The 23,021-nt window shown below is 42.9% G+C and overlaps 1 protein-coding gene across 1 annotated transcript in view; it reads left to right on the forward strand.

The window, feature by feature from the left end:
• The window catches only part of elp4 (elongator acetyltransferase complex subunit 4), a 60,988-nt gene extending 40,281 nt beyond the window's left edge, over nt 1-20,707 (forward strand). Inside the window, exon 10 of the mRNA XM_049563098.1 lies at nt 19,874-20,707. Coding sequence (XP_049419055.1) covers nt 19,874-20,002 — 129 coding nt within the window. The 3' untranslated portion in view covers nt 20,003-20,707. The remainder of the gene's footprint in view (nt 1-19,873) is intronic.
• Nucleotides 20,708-23,021: the final 2,314 nt, after the last annotated feature.

A 23,021-nucleotide genomic window follows, 5' to 3' on the forward strand; every position in this document is an offset into this window, starting at 1 on the left:
GTTCTGAGGCCCGGGGATGGCTCTAGATGGCGGTTAGCGAGGAACCAGTATTTTTTTTTTTTTTTTTTTTTTTTGCCTGTTCTCCTCCTACCCCTCCCCCTTTCTGAGCTCAGGCAGTGATCGTAATGGGGGGTGACAGCTCACCTCTCCCTAGCGTGCCTACGGTCCTCGGAGCGTTAGCCCCCCCCCCCCCCCGCATAAGCCCACCGCCACCCCCCAAGTCCCGGAAGGCCACAAAGGTTACTCCATATGTTAGTCTGAGGATTCTTATGAATCTTTTTTTTCCCCCTCAGACAAGTATATTTTCTGTCAAGTCCAGAAAGATTTGTATGAATCAGATCAGATCAGGTGTGTTTCTGCCTGATCCCCCCCTCATCATAAATATATCGTCTTTGTAAGGAGTCTGTTGCATTGTTTTGTTTTTTTGCACTGTCATCCTGTGCCTCCTGATCTTCTGTGTGAGTTGCGATTCAGTGGTGTGAAAAGATCCGGGGCCTGGAGTTTCACATCTATTAAAGGCTTCATGTTTGGAGAGGGAAGTGATCTGATGGCCTGATGTTGTACGCTCACTTACACAGACTGTTTGTATGGGGACGTCACGTACACTTGCTTCATCACCCACCGTGAATGTGTGTGTGCATGCATTATGTGTTGTGTGCCTGTGATTAGCATGCATTTAATCCTCACGGTGTGTCCTTACACGCCTTTACAATTTTATTACTTTTCTTTATTTGACAAAAAGTAAGCCAGTTGCACTTCTCAGCATAATTGCCAAGAACAAAAAAGTTAGAAGATCTGTTCTGTATTGTTTGCTCCATTGAAGTTATGATGGGAATATTTTATGTCTCTGATGCAGATATCAAAGTTTTTACTTCTTAAGTGAGTTCATTTACTCATATCAGAAGTAACCTGCTTACCTCAACAAGAGGAAAGATCGCACTGAACGTCCCTCTCCAGATAAATCTCACAGGACATGAAAGTTAACAGCATCCTTTGATGCACATCCTTAAAAACACTCTGACATTCAGCAGTCATTGTTCAAGCTTTCTGCGTCAACAGAAGTCTTGCAAGGAGACCAGAGATGTAATGCACAAAATTATAATTAAATCAGTACAATGAATTTCTTTAGTTGCACCCCTCAATAGATAACACATCTCGGTATGTGTTTTTGAGTCTTCGCAAGAGTGTTAATGCTTGTGCAAGTCCTGAATAACTGGCTAGTGAAATTGTATAATGATGAGTAGTGTGTGTATCAAGAGGAGGGTTTGCGTGCTTGGATGGGCAAAGAATAGCGCACAAAAGCATGTGTAGTGGTGAATATTAGAGTAGGCAAAGTGTTAGGTCACTCTGTGTACAGAAAGAAGTGCTTTCCCATCTCCAACTCACTCCCTCTACCTCCCTCCCCCTCACTCTTCTTTCTTTTGTCGGACGCTCCTTCCCTCTACTCCTCTTTTTTTAATCATAGTGAGCTTTTTAAGTGAGTGTTGCTCTCCCTACATTCAGAGCCCTTATTCCAACTTTACAGCCTTCACATTCAACCTTTTCACCTCATTTGCTACCAGACACAAAGTCAGCTTGGCATCTTATAAGCTGGTGCCTGTTTTAAGATGTTGTAATCATTGTGAACATTCAAGCTAAACTCAATTGCTGAACCTCATTTGCCCCTCCCAAATAAAAAAAAAAAAAAAAAAAAAAGATAGGCAAGCTCATTTGGGTGGCCGGACAGAAGTGCACAGACACGGCAGCACTGCTGTGGGAATCAATCTGCAAGGTTAGAATATGCGAGATAAGTGCCAAAGGGGGAGTGTGCAGCTTCCTGGCATCCTCTCCAAACACCCTGCAGGCTAAAGTGGAATCCCGGCCACGCCCCACATATCACCTCATGTGATGTTTTGGGACACATTTGAAACCTACTCTGGACACACAACATTTTTCAGAATTTTTTTTTTTTTTTTTTTTTTTTTTTTAAACACATGAGCCTTCTGTCTTTTCTCAATGCAGTGTACAAGCGCATCACCACTTCTGGCCTTAATGGCAGCCTACATATCAGAGAGGAGGCACTGGCCTGGTGCAATCTGACTTGTCTTAATTACGGGCAGTATCCAGTAATAGGCTGCTTCCATAGATATCAGCCATTAGAGCAGTGTCTCTGACAGGAGAGGCCTGATTGGCTACGAGGTGGGTGATAAAGAAGCCATGCCTCATTTACCTCCAATTTTTTGTTCACACATCCCTGTATTAAAGTCAAGCGTGAAGATGGCAAAGGACTGTGTTAAACTGATTTATGTGCTCTGCTATGTGGTGGTAGCTAATCTGCTCCTCCTGATTGCATTGTCAGCAATCAGCGCTGCTCTACAAGTAAATGATTTCACTGGATTGAAGTTATTTCAGCAAAGTTTCAATGCTGAAGTTTTTCATTAAATGGTCCCTTTTCTGGACTCATTAAAATTGATATCAGTACAGCATTGTGACATGTATTTTTCCTCCGTTGTAAAAGAACCCTGCCCACCCAGGCTTCAGGCTTGCCTGTGTGGTTTCACTTCCAAAACCTCAAACCAGCAGCTCTTGTCTGCTAATTGAACTAAACCACAACAAGTGTCCTCAAAGAGACTTTACAAACTTGAACAAGAACTTCTTTCAGTAGACTTTTACCATTTCCTCTCAAATGTCTGCACTTGTCTGCCTTTCTCCTCTCCCTACAAGTATACACACGCCCTCTGACCGACTCATTATGCACTTTCCTTGAGGTTGAGCCTGGATGCTGTGATTTACATTGATGTGAATGATGACCAGAGGGATATTGATGACACATTCCCAATCCTTCCATCTCACCCATTCACTTTGCCTTTGTTAGCACCAGAGCAGCATGTGATCTGATGACATGATATGTTTGAGTAATTCCACAGACGGCTTCACCATCCATTTCAAATGCCGCGAAACAAAGTCAAACCATTAAAGATAATATACCCATTATTAGTATGGAAATTAGAAATGGAATGCCATAGAGTACTGAAAGCTTGTCACTTGAGTGACAGTTAAAGACACTCCTGGTTCAGTGCACTGTATTTAAGATATGTTTGATGTTTTTCAAACTCCATATTTGGCATATTATCCTCGGGTGGCAGCTCACACCTTGTTGGTATTTAAGACAGATTTCAACGGATATTACCGGATTGTGGTGGCGGTTGCATTTAAGGGTGCAGCTCCCTCATAACAGGGAGGTGTCGTCTGCTGACAGATCACTGTCTGGATGAGAGAGCACAGCAGCATCCCACCTCATTACCGTAGCAACACACTAACCGAGGGACCGACACACTGCTCGCTGTGATTAAGATGTAAATTTCCTCTAATTGGAATGTAAATTCATACATTTATATGAAGACGTCAGCTGTCAGATTGCAATATTGTGTCCTTTTTTCTCCTTCTCCCCTGTTCCCCAGGCAGGGACTAGGTGCCTGTAATCTGTATCATACTCCCGCAGCCCATCCTGGGATTTGCCGTTTGTTTAATGTCGGGCCCATTGTCCTGCATCCAGCCCGTCATTGTAATGCTTCCCATTCATGTTTCTGTGTTTTGTTGCAGTCTGATTTGCTCTCGCTACCTGTGTTTGTTCCTCCATGCATGGATGAGCCGCCAGGGCTTCGGGGACGGGGAGGGACTTTGAGACGGGGCCGGGGTCATTGGGTGGCCGTATTTTGTGTGTGCATCGATTACTTCTGCTGAATGTTCCTCAATGCAAATAAGTCTGCCACTTTGAGAGGAAGCACATGTATCTGAAGTAATTAATTTTACCCTTGAATGCCAGCTGTGGTGTTTGTGTGACGTGTTCCAAATGGAGCTTTCTCGCCAAAAAAGGTGTTAATTTAGGGATTTGGCAGATGAAGTGTATTTGCCAATTTATATGGCCCATATAACTGGGATGCCTCATTTTTGTCCTGCTAATTCTAAGATTGGGTCATAATATAGGATTGTTAGATTACATTGCACACTTTTAAACTGACACCATACAAATAATTTCCCACTCATATGTTACAATAACTATTGTCTAAGTTATGTCATAGTGTGCCTACCACAGCCCAGTAATGGTATTCAGGGGGGTTCTCTTGAATAGATGGATGACATGCTTTTACAGTCTGTGTTAATGGTGATAAAATTGTTGTACAGTTAATCTAACTTAGCCTTGCAAGTACTTCAATATACATAAGTACTAAAATGCGTTTTGAAGTCACCTTTTTATGCACATATATTCCAAATAATTCAAAACATCCCCCATTCACTGGAAGAAGGGAAAAAAGTATGATATTAGTATATTAAGCATTTATATGTAGGATGTTTTATTTCTGTGCATCCTGACAGCTCCAACACTTAAGACGTCAGACAGGATACTAATCCTATTTTCACACAACAAGCATTACCAATACCTGTCTGAACAGGTCATGCTGCTGAATTGATAAGCATGTGCCAAAGAACAATAATAAAATGTGACACCTGGCATGCTCACACAACAGCAAATGAAACGTCACTGCATGAGGAAGTAGAATGGAGCAAACATTCGACTAATAACTTTCTGTGAAGATGTCTCTCTTATGTGCATCAGACCACCAGGGAAGAATTATAATTCATCTTGTGATGCAGAGATGTTAAAGTCATGTGTGTAATGATGGGACTGGTCAGACTGAGGTCACATTGCCACAAATCTCAGATTTACCTGTATAAAATTTAAAAAAAAAAAAAAAAAAAGAGTTGTCACGGTGACACTCAGTTTATCCTCCATCTCAGCAGCTGTGCAGTAAACTTTAAAATGACAGTATGCATGCTGCAAAATAATTAACCTAAAATGTGTCCTTGCACAAATTTGATTCACCAACCCCGTGCATTGATAGATTACATTGCATTGTGTCATTGCAAAAGCTGGACTCATTTTAACTTTTTGGTCCTCTGTATTTGCACACATATGAAAGTACTTTAGTAAAAACCAGATTCCGAAGAATCAGAATCCATTTAATGTGAATTATTGTAAATCATGATAATGTGTCACAGGCTAATCATCGTGGCAAAGACATTTTGCACAACAGACTGTGCAGTTTTCAGAATTTTAAGGATTTATAACATTGAACTAAAGCCGTACTTGTATTATCCATATGTCAATGGTTTCAAACCCGCAAAAAATCCTTCATTGAGTTAAAGTTTATATTTCCAAACCGCAGATGCCATGAGTTTATCACGAGTGACTGAAATCATTTCCATTTGTTGTGTAAAATGACAGTACTGGATGGCGTGCCAGGTCCTGCCCACAGGACATGTTTTGATGAATACAAACAAAAGCACAATGATTTTCTTTTTCTATGTTTTGTGGGTTGCACAGATTATCAAGCATCTCTGGGTGTGTACTCGAGGCATCAGCATATGTCCTGTACACTCCTCTCAGGCACAGGTAGCGTGTGAAACCTCACAGGTCACGCGAACCTTTCTGCGAAGAAGGTTTCAGATGAGTCGCTGGGGCATTTCTATTGCTTTCTGAGATAGTGCTGATTTATTGAAACGTGTGTGTGCCTGCAGACCTTAATCAGCTAAAAACAGGAAGCATTAAGATGCGTTCACAGTATATCAGTGTGTGTGAAAGGTGCAGCAGGGTTTGACAACAGCATGTGTAGGTGTTGCAGGGTGCTGAAAATTAAAAAACACTAGAGCTCTCAGGAGGAACATCCAAGCCAAGTAGGGAGGAAGAATGGAAACAGTGTTAAGGGACCCTTCTGTTTTTAGGTCCTGCTGCAGGTCATATTAGCTGAACCTGTGTGAAAGACACAGTGGTGAGTTAAAGGCCAGTTGGTCTTCACAGGCCGTGCCTTTTGTGTTGCATGCGACAGAGCCTGGGATTCCCATGCAGTCTAATTCCAGCGGAGGGTTGAGCAGGAATCTTGACTATGCTGCCATAGCATGTCAATGCTACTCCACCCACCTGTGGCACCAGACGTTCTCGACATGCCCTCCCTCAATTAGCCCTCCATCAGGAAGGAATCCTAATAAACCTGCTCCTTTCACTTCCACTTTGTCCATCAGCTTCAGTTTATTACACCGAATTAACAGCCTGGAAAGCTGACACGTTCCCAGCCGTTGTTTCTGTTAACCAGGAATCTGCCTCTGGTCAGGTGAACCGGTCGGCCCTGGTCACGTGGGTTATTTTCAAGTTTGGGACGTGCTTGTACATCTAGGTAACTGGAGAGCAGCCTATCATGAGTGACATCCTGATGCACCCCTTTACACGCCACCCTCAGCGACTTACAGTTGCACCCATCACATGACTGTTCAGGTGTCAGAGGAGGAAGTGAATCATCTCTTTTGCCTTTGGGTGCTGTGAGAAAAGTGGCTCACCTACTGCACAAGTTGCTCCTTGATTCAGAGTTAGAACTTTATATATTATGGACTTTAGTTTTAATCATTTTAAGATAACATTAATGATGATAATATTTCATACAGCTGGTCACTTGCTCCTTTAATCCTCATTGCCAACCAACAACCAACCAGGCTTGGCTCACTGTAGTCACAGCACAGACATACAAGAGGGGAGGTAGGAAGGAACTGGGGGGAGAAAGAGACAGACAGAGGAAGAGAGAGAGACCGTCGTGTCCCCCAGGTATGACAGAGTCACTCATGCAGAAAGATCCCACATGGAGGGAGGTGGGAGAGTGGGAGAGAGGGAGGGGGCATGAAGGAACTCTTGGCTTCCTCTCCTCGTTTGTGCCCCCCTTCCCTGAAAACACATCTGTCTTCTTTTCTCTGCCACACACCTTTCCTGCATCCTTCGCTCACCTTCTCACTCCAGCTACAGAGACTTTTCACTGCTAACAGCTTAAAATGTTTTCTCAGATTGCGGGCGGCCAGATAGTGTATTCCTTCGGAGCGTTCCTTGTCACATTTCATGCCACCTGCCATATTTTCTCTGAGTTTCTGGGGAACGAGATCTTTGGCTGCAAGTTGGTTCTCTTTTTAGCCAATGTTCTTTGGCCTTCGGACACACCGCTGTTACCGTTACCCCAAGCGGTCCGTCTTACATGCAAATATGTGTCGGCTCTACAGCGATCACCATTTTAGTCGGCGGCAGAGCTATCTCATGGCTGCATGCATTAAAACAATTAAACTTTGCCCCTCCCCCGCCACAACAATCATTTGCGGATGTGTTGGGTGAAATTTAGCAAGAAATTATCATTTTCTGAATCACTTCACTCTGCTTGCTCAGTGTTTGTTTCATTCTTTCTCTTTCTCTGTCTCGTCTTTGAGCTCTTTAAAAGACTTGGAGCCCCCTGCATGTCCTTCTTTTTGCTTCTTTTCTCTGTACTTTTTTTTCATCATTATCCAACAGCACTTTTCTGTGCGTGCAAATGCTTTCTGAACGGCGTCCTTTCTTCCCTTTCAGGCTGGATGTCATTGTTGCTGCCTGTGGGCTGGGTGTATTTATTTAGGGGTAATTGGTGTGTGGATGAGTGAGGTAATGAGGTGCATCCACACTTGGCTGCTCCCCTCCCTGAGAGCCTGAGACAGACGTAGCCTAGCTGGGCTCCGGCTTGAGCTGTACCACACTGCTGTTTCCTCCACACAGGCCAGAATGGCTCTTTCATACCCAGGTGGACAAACACAATCGCTGGGGCTGATACCTCAATGAGGCGTCTGCAGTTTGAAGTGCTGTGTGTGTGTATGTGTATGCGTGCATGAGTACATATCCTTGTGTGTGTGTTCATGTGCTTGTATTTGTGGGTGGAGAGGGGAAAAACAGCGCTTGGTTGTTGGCGTGTCTCTGTCTCGAGTCCTTGTTTGTCTTGCGGCTTGTGTTTGTATAAGTGATTTTCCCTGTGTGTTTGTAAGTGCATGTATATCAGGCTGAGTGGGTGTTCAATGGAGCTCAAGGAGGACCTCTGGCTCTCATAGCCCCCTGCCAACCTCAAACTGCCCCTGATGTCCTGCAGAGTTACCTAATGATTTCACTTACACCTCCCTTATCTGTCTGGCCCGTGTGGCAGCAACCGTCTGACGCTTCAGCCTTTACATGCCATTTGCTGCCTCATATCCTGTGAAATTCAATTGCACAGCTCCAACTGTAGCCAGAGTAGAGGGATCTCCCTCTCCCTTTCTCTCTCCTCTCTCACACTCTCTTTCTGCCATCTCACATATTTGTGAATACAAACATAAACAGTTCTACCATCGCACTTTTTTCCCCATATTATCTCAGAGCAACGTTGCATTTTCATGTTTTAGCACTCTAAAGTTGACACTTCATTTCACTGTGGTGTGTTGATGACACTTTGAATGAGATGTAGAAGTTTTAAACCCGCGAAGCTTGGATGTTTGAGGCTGCCCACAGGTGTTCAGCAGATAATATTATGCATAGATTGTTTTGTTGTTATCAGGGTAATTGGTGTAGACCTGCCAGCCTTTGATAGACACACAATTACTGTATGTGATGCATAAGTGGACTCATTTTAGGGCAGGATTTTGAGTTGCTAATGGTGCATTATTCAGCTTTTGGTCTGTCCCCAAAAGTGCCGGGCCAAATCAAACACGCCGCTCCAGGGTAATTGAGGCCCACTCCGCACCCCCTGCAGTGAGCAAGGCAGAACTGTAATCCCCTGACAACTCTGACTTGGCCCCAATCTGGCAGGCCGCCCATTTCCCAGCAAAACGCCTAACTCGACATCGGAGAGAATGAAGAAGCTGATAGTCACATTTGGAACGCTTTCCAATTTTGTTATTCTTTTCAACTCAACAGCCCTCTGAAGCCATCTCTGTACTTACCCTTACTTTTTTTTTTCTTTTTTAAACTCTACTTCATTGAACATAATTGCACTGTAATTACACACCGTCAAACTAATATTCTTACTCATTAGTCTCCTCGAGCTTTTGTGGTTTTATGATCAAAGGTTTTTGGCAAATAAACCTAACCACCCCAACCACAGAACTGATTCCACTTCTGTCTGTTTTTTTTAACTGTTGCCAGAAACTCTACCATCCAATTAAAAGCTCAGTAAATACAGGAATTTTGAGCAAAATTTTAGAGAGAATTTTGGACCGAAAATCGTCGTATTTTCAGATGCAGTTTTGTGAAATCAGGAAAGGGATGTAATCTTTACACCGATTAATAATCACCTTACTAAGGAAGCTCTTACTGCAGCATACTACCTGCAGATTTGTATGGTGTTGATTATTCCTCCATTTCCAGTCATCTCTAAAACACTTTAGAGTAATTTAAAAAATGTAGTAGTACCAGATTTGATTTATGATTTAAAGTGCCCAGTGGGTAACAGAAAAAAATAGGTTGTTGTGAAGGAGTTTCTAAAAAACACCTTCTGTAAATTCTCTTCATTATAATGCCACTGTATTTTTACTTGAGTGAAAGCAGCTTTAGTATTTTGATATGTTGCGTTTCTCATCATTGTTTTAACATGTACACATTGTCTGCAGTGCCACTTTTTATAGGGGTCATTTGCAGAGAGGGTAGCACATGCATTTAGCACTGTCTCCTTGATTTTTTACTTTAGCATGCATCCTCCCCAGGCCCTGGCTCACTGCTTTAATGGCTTTAGTAATGCTTCACAATTAACACTCAGCCAGCGCTCCAGGTTAGGTAATGGCTGGTGTGTTTCAGGCAAAATTAGAAAACACAAAACAAGAATTCCCCGTCACCCACAGTGCTTCCAGGACCTAGAGGTTACGGGGGAAATGGAAGGTGGTGAATTTTTTGACAGGGCAGCCGAGGTGATGTCTCATTCCCTCTGACATCTTGAACACCCTAAAGGTGGCTTTGCCAACAGTCTACCCAGGAAGCACCTCACCTAGCTGTGGCTAAATTTACACAACCACCTGCCCACAGGGAGCATACTGGAGAGGAGAGCGGAGGTGGAGTTGGGGTGAGGATGGAGGACAAATAGGGAAAGCGAGAAGGAGGGCGTAGGAGACTGAAGTGTGTCAAAGGATGCAATGCATAATATGCATAAGTAGCTACACTGAATGCAAATTGCTATTTAAATGAACAATAGATTATTTTATCCAAGAAGTTTCAACATTTCAGTATTTTGTGCCTCTTGGCTCAGCTTCGCCGTCTCTGCATGTTTTCTCTGCTGCGCTGCAAGTTTGCAGCAGAGTGGAGACAGAGAATAGGTCAGATTTGGGTTTTCCAGAGTGCCGTTTGGAGTTCAGTAGATTAGTGGAACGAAGCATTTTCAGCCCCCAGCGATTCCAGTACAAGTCCACAGAGAGCACATCAGCTGTTTTCTCATATGTGTAACGTTAAAAGAGGTGACCCTCATTTCAGAGTCTCACAAACAACAGCAGTAGGGGGACGACGAGCGGATGGATGTGTCTTGTGTTTTCAAGCAATTTTGTATTCATTCTGCTCTGTTCTCCACAACATTATCATTTTACACAATTCAAGATTTTTTCCGGCAACATGTATGTGGTCTGCAGAAACACTAATAGTGTTTGTGAAAGTAGTTGTTTATATTATTCGGTAGCAACAGAAGTTCTTATGTTTCTCTTCTTACTAAATTTCTAAAAGTCTAAAAGAAGTTCCTTAGTTACTATAGTTTGTTAACTATATGTCGTATTGGAACAGCTGTTAATTGACTGTATACTGAACCAATTATAAATTGCCACATTATTGGCACATTTTAATGAATAGGCGAAGACTCTCTCCCTTTAAAACTGTATATCCATGCTTTTTATTAATGCACTCAAAGGCTGCATATATTGAAGCTCTCAAGACGGACAGTCGAATAGAATGGTAACAATTCTAGATGCTCCCCAGTGGCAGAGTTCAGGCTGTTTGCCTGTGGGCTGATGTGGAGTGAATGGCCTTAGAGGCTCTAGGCTGGTCTATGTGTGGCCCGGCTGGTCCAAGTCAGCAGTAATGACTGGCTTTGGCCAGCATGCCTGTTAATGTGAATGGGGTTACTCTGGGCAACACCTTTTCAGCTGGGTCCTATGAAGTCCCCAGTATGGTGGTCTTTGTCCACACAAGGGCTGTCCTCTCAGCAAAAAGGGCTCCTTTTTTGTCAGGACTATCAACTGGTGATGGATTATACCCACCCCCCTTTATTCATCCGGGGCAGACTAACAGACACGGATGCATGCAAACATACACACACTCTCACGCATACGTACAACCACAAAGACATCAAAAGTATTACAGACACATCAGCACATTATCTTCTGCAAGTGTTTTGTGGATGGTTGAGATGCGCACACATTTTTCTTAGGTACTGTCACAACAGGTCAACATTAAATGCTTTCAAGCCGTTCACGTACTGTCCCCTTCACTTCATGTAGACGTAAAGATAAAGGCCCTTCCTAGTAAATGTCCTCCTGTCTTGAGTTACAAAGACAGTGTATTTTCATTCAACTTTTCTGCAGTATTTCTGTTTACTTTCCTCTCCTCCTTTGCTGATTGATAGCGTAGAAATCCTCATAGACATTAGCTCTATGAATGCTGGTACATATTAGTTGTCTGTGTGATGACGACAACTGCTTGAAAAGTTCCTGAAGATTTGAGGCTGTAGAACTTGAGTACATGATCCTGAACATTGTAGAATGTAACAGTGAGCAGCACCAAGCAGGTATGAAACAGTTTGTATTTTTTCTGCTATGTATTTCTCTCAGTGTGAGCCTTGTGCCTTTAAAATCTGTGCAGTACCAAAAAGCAGGTGGTTGGGAGATGAGGTACACAGACCTGTGGTGGGAGCTTTAACATCATCACGTTGATCCTGGAAATATTTCAAATGGCGACAATATGTTGCCGTCTTCTTTCCTCTGTCCCAGTATATACAGTTCTGGTGAGCCCTATTACGTCCTGGTCGTTCAGTAGCACAACAGCAGACCATTCCTCAGTGAGTGTGACCGCCCCCACCCATCCCAAGGGGTCAGCCACTTACCCAGGCTGACACAGTAACCTCCAGACGACCTTTCGCATTGCCAAATGTTATGCCTGTAAACTGCCTGAACTCCATCACAGCGCAGAAGAGGAGACAACGGGAGAAATAGGGTGTTCTGTTGGAAGGAGAGCTGGGTTCAGGGAACCCTAGTTGTACTGGTCGGCTTTGTGCGCTCATGTTGTAAATACCTCTGTGTGACACATGCATAGATAAGTGGCAGTGTGTGTCTGTCTGTCTGCTTTTGTACATGGGTGTGTGCACTTGTAGACTGAGTGCAACACAGAAAAAAGAATGAATAATACATGACAAAATATTCTTGGTAATGCTCTGGCTTTTATTTTTTGGTGACTACAGCAGCAACAGAGCCAGTTGGGACAGGGATGTTAAGGTATATTTTGACATTTTGAGAAATGTGCTTATTTTCTTTCTATCTTGATGTTATTGTGAGGCTGCCAGGCAATCAGCAGAGACTCAAGGAAATCACTGCTACAGGCCATGAAGGAGTTTTGCAGAAAACCCCTCCAAAAAAACACAAGTTGTTGTTTTTACATTTCAATTTTTTATGGATTAAACAAACCACATAGATGGTGTGAAGAAGTGAGCTTTATGGCTCCATCACACTGAACCGACATCAAAGAATTAGTGTCCACAAAGGCCAACTGTTGTGTCACCTCATGTCACCTGTGTCTCGGCCAAATAGTAACAGCCAATGGCTAACAGTGCATACATTCTGCATCTGCACAAGTGTAAAAAACTCTCCATAGCAGCAGGCGGTGGTAGTAGTCTGTATTTGTCACTCAAAAAGCTAAACTAGAAGACTGTCAGCATGAAATCAAGATGCTAATTAGCCAGTTAGCACAATCTCATGCCCTTTTGACTTTAGCTGTTTGTTTACTTTCCTCACTTCCGTTTCTCTTCTTTTGCACTGTGCTGAACTGCCAATCAGAGTGATTTCATTCACCGACTGACTCTGCTGTCTTTGACGCCGATTAAACATGCTGAATCAGCCGATAAGAAGCCAACACGGGTAGCTTAGTGCCAACATTACAGAATACATCGGCAAAATTAGGGTGACAGGCGCTCACCAACAGCCGGACATTGACCAACAGTCGGCTTGGTGTGTTAGAGCTCTCAGATGTTAATAGGTGGAATTTGTTACCCTCGGACAGAGCAAGTCCAGCCGTTTCCCCCTGGTTCCGTCTTTATTCTAAGTTAAGCTAATTGGCTGCTTGATCCAGCTTTCTATTTAAAGGACAGATATGAGAGTGGTGTCGATTTTCTCATCTAACTCTACAGGTAAGCAAATAAGATCATGTATTAAAAAACTGTTCCTTAAAACCATTACTTACATTGCTCAAATATTATTAGTCATCTGATTTCTCATACTGTTTTGCACATTCCATGATCATTTTATAAAAACCTAAATGCTCAAGCTAATCTAAAATCTCTATTAATGACAAAGAAATTGGCTACTTTTCCTCTAGACAGTTGAATAGTGGGTCAAGCTATAGCCTTGTGCCTTTTTTAAGTTAAAAAAAACACTCCCAAGTGTGATTATTATAGTAGGGCATCTATGTAGCACTAGAGAACCTGCTTTTACCAAAAGTGTCAGTGGATGTTTTAACCTGAGGATGTACGTATATCAGAGTCATGGTTTGAGGCGTAAAATGTGTGTTTGAGGGGTGGAGGGCACAAGAGGTCCCCCAGATATGCTGTCATAACCCATGCAGCCGCACTCTTTGCTATGGGCCTATCCGTAGTGAAGGCAGCACTTAGACATGTTTGTACTCTACGCCCTACATCCCCTTCCCTTTCTCCCCAGGCGCCATGTCACTCCAGGGGCGGACCAGCACTCCCTGACTGTGCCCAAGTCCATAACACCAACTAACCCCCTCCCTCTTTACTACCCACCACCACTGGGGTCAACGTGCCCTCGCCCCCTCACCCTACAACGCCCACGGTCCATACCAACACTGCCCTCCAAAGAGAAACAAAACCAAACTGAAAAGAGACAAAATGGCCCCACGCCGCTGCCCCTGTCAAAGCTCTTGACAGGCCCGCGCGGAGGCCCCCAGAGAAGGGTTCAGTTGAAGATGATGACGACCGAGATAACAAGTCAAGTTGTTGTGTTACAGCGCAGTTACACTTTGGCCCCTGTTTGTCCATTTGGTTATTCAGAAGCATCGCGGAGCTAACTGATTCCCATGCATGTCATGTTTAGTAACATGACAGATACTATCAAATGCTGTTTTACATCAGTCTGTGGAGCGTGAAGGGTAAGTGAAGAGCTAGCTGTTCAAGAGAACAGCAATAAGCATTCCATTAGGTATTAAGAAACCTTGAAATATTGTCAGCTAATCAATTTCCTGTTTGGACATGCTCACTTTTAATGAAATTCAGGCCGTTATTAGTCCCTTCCCATTCTTCCAGTGTTTGGGAATATAATTACACTCAAAATGCTTACTCATCCTTCTGCCTGCCTGCTGCCTACTCTGTCAGATGCATTAGCCATGAAGCAGAAGAGATGAGGAGCCTGTGTCTGTATCTGTCTATCTGTCAGTACGCCTGACTGTCTGTATGCCTGCCTCTCAGATTATCCTGGATCAAGCAGCAGGTGACATGGCGAGCAGGTGACCATCGTCCAATTACCAAAAAGAAACTCGAGATGAGCTCCGGTGTAGTTTACCTTTGTTTCTTTCTTTTCCTGTTACTCTTATACTCTTTTTGTGCCGCTATGTTACTTACTAAACATGTAATTTTACATCATTTCCATGTCGAAGGGACAGAGTTGGAAAATGTACCCATCCCTCCATGTTATGTTAAATTTTATACTGGACTTAAGCTAATGCTATATTGATTGAATAAGTTTAAATTCCTTAATCACCACCATTACAAGCTGCTAAAAGTCAGTGTAGCAGGGAGTAGGCAAAAAAATTCCCTGACAAAAAAATAGATGTCTTGGCATGTATTTGACAAAAGAATAATCATGTATGTGAGAAACAAGGAGAAAGGTTAATGAAATAACATCTTCCAAACTCTAAAAATGACAACGTCTGAGGGATAAAAACGTCCTTCGTCAACAGGTTATTCTTGGGGAAAGGTCAGGGATCGTGTTGCACTCTTTGTTACCACAAAAAAAGAGGAAGGAAGAGCTTCTTCTCAGCTTTTGTTAGGCACAGGTGGGCTAGAATTACAAAAGTGATGGGATTTATACAGGACTGTTTCTGCATTTTTTCTATAGGGTAGCGGAAGTGTTCAGTGAAATATCCAGTATGAATGTGATGATAGTTTGCCTCATCAGTAGAAAAGCACATCATCTCATTATGTGGGTTTTGGTGTGCTGAAGTTAATACTAGCTCCTATAGGTTCAGCAAATGATTTCCCACACAATGCAGTGTAACTTTAGAGGTGTGAGGGATTACAACACTGGGAGGTGATTTAGCTTGGTTTAGTGACTGGATAGACCAGCAAGTCTGGGAAATTTCTACCAATTTCGTTCTGCTACCATTTTGACCCTTGGCTGGTTGTAGAAATGGGACTGGAAATGGAGGACATTGACCTGGTGTCACAGACAGACGTCGCACACATTAGTTTACAGTGGCTGCACTGCAGCTGTGCTGCTCAGGGAAATGGAATTGGCAAAAGGAATCACCTCTGAGGTGACCACTGTCCATGAATACTGGACTTGTGGTATATAAATCAATTCAAACTATATTTTTAAGAATATATTAGTGTGTTCTGCATCAATTTGATAACTGGAATTTCTCATTCATGCATTCACAGCATATAGCCAGATTGCTTTGTCGACATTTCCTCTGTGATTGTAATGACTTCAGCTTAGTGATACAATGTTCGGTTTCTCTCATTTCACTGACTTAATAGAGCTTATAATATGCTGACCAAATTACAACAATGATTGTGTTAAGTAGGTGTTTATGGTAAATATCGTGTCACTTCCATGAGCATGTTCCAACATCGGCTAATCTGATTGGAACAGCCAGACCGGTCGTCATGTGTTCCAACAAGGTGTTGGGTTTCCCATAGTTCTAAGCTGTACAGTGACACGGGCCATTTGAAAGTGTGGCTAAAACTCTATGGAAGAAATGACTCGTTAAATTAGCACCTAATACTCCAGTCATTAGCAAGCCGTTACCACCAGTGGAATGCCTTTGATGGTGCTGCTTTGTGTGAGCAGGTCCTGTTTAAGCTCCAATTGGAAAAATCGGTCTGTTTGGATCTTGGAATATAATGCACTTACATAACCAAACTATAATTTAGAAAAACTGTGGTTTGATGGCTTTTCTGAGCCATAACATGCTGATGTGATATCCACAAACAGCCACTGCCATATGCTGAGATTGTGAATGACCGGTTACAACCGTATGAAAAGCCATATTCCTTAAGAACCGGGTCTTTGGGGTGTTTAGTAAGCTGAGGGGAATTGTCCATTGTGGGGTGATATTAGTAACCCTCTTAGGCAAAGCTAGTCTGTGGGCCGGCCCTGAGGGCTCATTTCAAGTGCTTAGCACTCGTTTGGAGCTTTGTCACCCCTCACCCTGTTGCCAGCATGGCCCCAGCCCCTCTGGCTGTGGAGCGGAGCTGAAGCACAGACCTTTACCCCTGCCCGCCACCAGGGAGGGAACACTAACATCACAACTCTAACATACACTCGGTCGCACACACATACTCGCACTAACATTGTGGCACACATCCACCCCCCCCCAACACCCTCCACCAATGCACCACAGCCAATGGTCTATTTTCCCGCCGTCCACTCCCATCCAACAATCCCCCCTCCTATTTTTTTTCCTCTTTCTCCACCCTCGTGAAGGTTGCCAGGCAGCAGAGAAAGACTTCACACACACATACACCCCACTATGCCTCTGAGGGTTTTCCGGATGTCCTTGTTTACATCATGGAGTGTGCAGGTCGTAGGGAAGCAGACTCAGAGCCTCCCTGGTTATGTCTGTCGAAGTCCTACACTGACCTCCATTCATTTGGTGTCAATGCAAATGTTCATGGCAGCCCTGCAGTTGGCTGCCATCACATCTTTGGGTGTAAATTTCAAAACGGGGTGAAAATGAACTAAAATATTTTTCTTGGTTTGTCTTCATCCAGCTAACTTGCATTGACAGTGATATGAGAGTAGTTTATTTGGAGTTGAATTGAATATGAAATAAGTTTTCATGGCCCTGATAACCAATAATAGTTAACAAGTCTAATATAGACTGTCACTAATGTGCAGGATGGTTGCTGACTGTTACCAGGCTCCCTTTTCCCTCTGTGTCAAACCGATCGATTGGTTTTGTCTGCTCCTCCCTCCAACTTTGATGTTAGCATTGATTGTTCTCATCTGCCCCTGAACTCAAAGGTTAGAGGAGCTGAGCTGCACTTCTGGATTGCTTTGACCTTCGCTCTGCACATGCTCAGTGGGTTCACAGAGCTCAGAGCCAAACAGACACGGTGTAGCCAGGCCCGTGGGTGCGTGACAGCCAGACAACGGTGTGATGTCTTTTTTTTTTTTTTTTTTACTCACCCACTGAGGGTGATGTATATGTGATTGATTTTTCTCCTACCCCTCTCTCTACCGTGTTTCCGCTGCAGTGCACTAAGCAGGACTGAGTCCAGGCTTGATCAATGCATTGTTTTTCTTTTTCAATCACACTCGAGTGAGCTGAAGACACGAAAGGTTACACAGGTGAGGTTTGGCAGGGGTGGAAGCTGGAGCTTCTGGAGGCCCCCTCAAGGCCAATATATGAGTTTACATGGATGTTTGTGTGCACGTGAGAGAGGGAGGGAGTCGGAGAAAGAGTTGCACAGAAAGAAGTTTAACTAATTTATCATGTGTGTTTCTACCAACTCGATCAATCCCCTTGTGGTGTCAGTAGAGTTAGCTTATGCTCATTATGTATCTCATCTTCTCTCGCAGTGGGATTTTCCATCCATGCCTCTATAAGTCCTTTGTAACCTTACCTTTACCATCTTACATTAAATTATAGGTTCTTTACAATGTCTCAGAGCTCCCCTGCCCCAGATAATCTGCAGGGCTGCGTGAAGTGTACTCCTCTTGTTTCCTCCACTTGCTTGACAACGGTCTTCTGACACACACACAAAGACAGTGAGTTGAACAGGGAGGAGACCACTTGAGCAGGACGTACCTCTGACCTGTTTGCCGCAGTAGCAGGAGCACAAGCTTCATATCAGACATGAACATCAGTGATGTAAAAACTCTTGCAGTTCAGACTGAGGCCTTTCAATGCTCCTAAAAACAGTATTAAGCAAAGGGAGGAAGTAGTCTACCCTAGAGGGGTAAAGAGTGTTGCGTAGTCCTGAATTGTCTCTTTGTAATTGCAATGTTAAACCCTGTACCTAAACACCTAGCCATTAAGTAAAAGATAAGTATCTATGGGAGTGGAAGGGCTCTCCTAAAGCTGCATGTCTGGAGGGGGCAAGGATGTGGTGGGCAGGGGAGGTTTAGAGGGCTGGGGTGGTGTGGGAGTGCAGGCTTTGACCAGTGGGTGTCAGATGTCATGGCAGATTCTTTCAGGGGCAAATTACAGGGTTTAACGTCTCTTGTGCCCGGGATGCCTGTATTCAGATTCAACTTCCTCGATAGACACTCGAGCAACATGCTACTCAACACCATTGTCGGGCGCACACTTGACTCTGGAGATACTTCACCTCCTCTCACGCTCTCAGCAAGACTCTTCAAGACTTTGTTCCTGGAGTGCCATTGGCGGCCTGTTTAGTTGCTTCTGGAGAGAGAGCAGAGCTGCGCAGCCCCTCTTAAGCTTTATAGTAGTTAGGGTGTTGGTGTTAGGGGGCTTTACATGAGTGGCCCTCATTAACCTCTTTGCGTCTTTGTGGTTTGAGTTGGCACAGGGCTGCTCCATAGATAAGCTTTACAACGAAACAGCTAAAAGACTTGATTCTAATGACTCTGGTATTAGCTGAACATAATCACCTGTGCTACAAACACAGTGAACCAACACAAGGGCAAACACATCTAGATTTTGCATACGCAACACACACTTTTGCCCTTCTCACACTGGACAAAAAACCCCACTCATACCCATACACATCTGGCTTTTGTATTTGATTGGGAAATGGTACAATTGGTATTCACTCCCAGGACAAATGACTCTGCAGTAGTCAAAGGTATTTATCAGCTCCAGCTCTGATCAGTAGTGACAGAAATACATCACCCAGATGGACGCGCTAATTTTAGCCCCTTTGCTAGCGTGATGCAATTATGGGCTGTCACAAACTACCATTCATCTGCAATGCTCAAACATCGTTCAAAATCACTTGCCACAGAGTTTGAGAGACTGAATGAGTAAGAGATAAAATAGAGGAAATAATTGTAAGATATTCACTGGCCTCCATACTGCTTTCTACTGTTTACTAACCTGTTTTCCAGCCCATTCATCGCGTCTAACAAGAACAAAAACAAAACCAGAAAGGCATACTTGTCTACTGCAGAACTGTTTATACTGCTCTGGTCTACTGGCAATAGGAGATTAATCTATCACCTATTCTTAACAGGTTTTCCTGTGTCTTAAAAAACCTGCATACACAGGCTAATTCTAGTGAAAAGGGGTATTTCTCTTTCCTCCATCTCATAAAGGCGCCCTGTTGTGTCCCGTATACATCCTCTCACAACACCCCTACCTCACACACACTCTCACACACATATTCCCTGTGAGCTGTAACAGACCTAAAGCTCTTTGAAGCATTTAGCAGCACGCTAGCAGGTTTACCCCACGATGAGGGGAGTGCTGAAGCATCTAATGCAATTTCAACCCAACATGGCTCTCTGTGAATAAACATCACTGAAGTGTACCATCTACTGTATTTTGATCCACTGTAGTGCTTTCTTTTTTCTCCATACGAGCTGATCTAATACTCTGCCCTCCCTTCCTCTCTTCCTCTCTGTCTCTCTCTGATTTCTGTAGAGACTTCATTTGCCTCCAGACTTGTCTGAGACGGTGAGTCGTGTGAGCAGGGGGGAGCTGGCAGGAGCGACCGCGGTGGCTTCAGCCTGTGGCTCTGGCACTTCCGGCAACAAACACCTGGACTTCTAGAGCTCCCACACAGTCGCCACGGGCAGCCAACACCTGGAATGCCGCGGCGTTGCCCTCTTTACCGTGGTGACCAGGTTGTTCCCTCTCCCACATAATGTCAACCTCGATAACCCTGCCAGCCATTACCACCTGCCAACTGTCCCAGCCAGGGGTGAAGATCTAAACATCCACAGTACCTCGTCTCTTAACGGACAAATTTCATCCTATATTTCAAGTCAGTTTTTACCCACAGTACACTCTGTTTTTCTCTGACAGCTGATATTTGCACATTCCAAGTTCTGTAATCAGAAGTTCGTTAAGCTTAAATAATTGGCCAAGATTTTATACCCACAGTTTGCTTTTTTCCCCCACTGTAAGTTGCAAAGAAATGTTATATGAAGGTAAACGATTGGCACTTAACCCAATTAAAATCCAAGATGGAGGGGTTACGTAAGATTTGGTACATTTTGTTTGTTTTTTTGTTGTTCTTTATCTCTGAGGATTTCGATTACAAGCGAAGTGTAATCATAAAATATTTTTTAGTCTTCACACACTCTTTCTTATGGCAAACATTAAATAATTTAACTGCATTCTCCCAAGCTCTGAGCGTACTGTACAAACACAAGTGGCCACTCCTGACTAGTTTACCATGTACAATAGTGGTTTATTTTCTTGGTTATGTTTGAAATGTTTTTTTGTTTAGAGAAATAAAAGAAAATAAACCCACAGTACACAAAATATGCTCTTTTTTTTTTTTTTTTTTTTTTTTTTTTTTATACTTAACAGTGTCTCAACACCTGTCTGAAAGTTGTACTACCTGTGAGTGGATGTAAAGTGAGCATGTTATGAATGACTGATCTCTGGTCTGCATCACTGGTTTCAGGTTCGGATAGGGATGCCTCCATCTGACCCTGAGAATGTGCCGGTGAGTGACGTCTACCTCCAGTAAGCTGGAGAGCTAAGCAGGAATGTGGGCAGAGGGTAGGAGAGCTGGATTTGGGTGCAGGCTTCACACCTCATCAGGCATGTTTGCTGGATGAGCTGCTTTGCCATGACAAGCCCAAAAGAACAAATTAGGTCAAATGGTGACATGGAGAAACAGAGAAAAAAACAACATGAAAAATTAAATGTTTCATTTTTGTTTTCCTCAGTCTACCGCTGATGCCAGTTTGAATATTTTTGCTTGTGAAAACTGGCAGTATTGGTAACCATCTGCAACACGTGTTGGGAGAGGGTAGTGTTACCTGACAGTTTCATGCATGAATGGAGTGCTCTTATATCGGGTGTATGAGAGAGAGATGACACACACAGGTCACTTATACAGGTGAACGAAAGCTGGAGTTGTCAAGATAAAAACTGTTTTCCAAGTTATTGTTCTTGTATTGTAGTCGAAAAGCTGACATATTCAGGGTACACTTTTAAAGTGGATTAAAAATAGAATTTGTGTATGTTGACATGCTACTGGCATGTCTGTTGTTTACACGTGCCATGTCTCCATGTCACCACTGTGCTGATTCACTTATTCTTTAGTCTGTTCAGAAAGTGGATCATTTTTTAAGACCTAAAACCATCAAAAAGTTTTATAATGTCAGCTTCTTTAATTCACATTATATAGAATGAAGGTCCTCACATATCTATGTACATGGAGAATTCTGTGGATGGATGCGTCTCAGCACTCACGTTCAACCAAGGGTCATCTTTATGCGCACTCAATTTACATATATTACACATGTAGCTGTGCACTTTAACCAAGATTAAAATAAATAACATTTATTTAAAAAACAACTTCTTATACAGATATGAATTCAGTAGTGTTCTGCCCTCTGATGAAGTTGGGTGCACGTGGTTAGATAATACTGTGAGTTATGATTAGTCACACATGCTTCTGTAATGAGTATCAATGAGTAATTCAGGTTACCAGGAAATCTCAGTTAATTTAAGCCTCCAAACACAATGACACAATAACTGGAACTTAACAATCAGGTCAAGAATGTATTCTCTCCTGTTCAATGGGATGTTTTTTTGCAGAGAAATCATGATTTGAGGCTCTTTGGATGCCTTTAGATGATGCACTTAGGACAGCTCACACATAATGGTTTTTATTTGTTTGTTTTGGATTTTTTCTTCTTCTTAAAAGGGAATTACACCCATTTTAAAAATAAATTAAATTCCTTTAGTCTAAGACAGTACAAAAATATCAGTGAGCATGAACAATTATCTGCCAAATCCAAATCAAGAGTGCTAAAACTTACATTTGTGATGTCATCAATTATAAAGTCTAGAGCTGCTCCGCTGACAGTGAATTGGGAAATATGTTACAGATGACACTGAGAGCACTGAGGGGAATGTTCTGAGTATATGGGTACATTTTCTTTTTCACATCTGAGAACACTACAATGTAATAATGCTCGTTTGGGTATAAAAAAGTAAAAAAAACATTCTGTGGTTCCACAAAATCCATCTCCCTTTCATTGTCTATGGAGCAGCTCCAGACTTTATACTTGATGACATCACAAGTTTGAGACTGACTTCTGTAGTTTCTGGCTTTGAGAGAGAGTAGCTCATGTTCACAAATATTGACTGAGCCTTTCTCTGCCATGGAAATAATATACTGGAACTCTTAATTTAGGTGGTGTTACCCTTTATTTTTTCTTTCTTGCTGCCCAGATCTGAATAATGGTTTATAACATGGTATAGTGTTATGATTTTATAACAAAATGTTAAATCCAAACTATACATACCGGTATGTCATATTACATGTAAGGTATTTTATTTTTTTTCTATTTGATCTTAATGAAACCTGCAGCAGCAACACATGAGATGAACACTCAGTGCTGTTGGCACATTTCAGAGGACCTACTTCTTGAATGCCTCTCTTGGCCTTTAGCAAAGACAGGAGGCCACGGGCCGAGTGTTGAGAATACGCTTTAATAATCGTGTCTTTTGGCAGCTGCCGCTCATGCCCTATTGGTTCCCATCCAAAGCCATAGTTGTTTTCCTACAGTAGCTTATCATATGAATTCTATTATTGAATGGCCGT

This window comes from Epinephelus fuscoguttatus, linkage group LG2, assembly GCF_011397635.1.
Source record: "Epinephelus fuscoguttatus linkage group LG2, E.fuscoguttatus.final_Chr_v1".
Lineage (NCBI taxonomy): Eukaryota > Metazoa > Chordata > Actinopteri > Perciformes > Serranidae > Epinephelus > Epinephelus fuscoguttatus.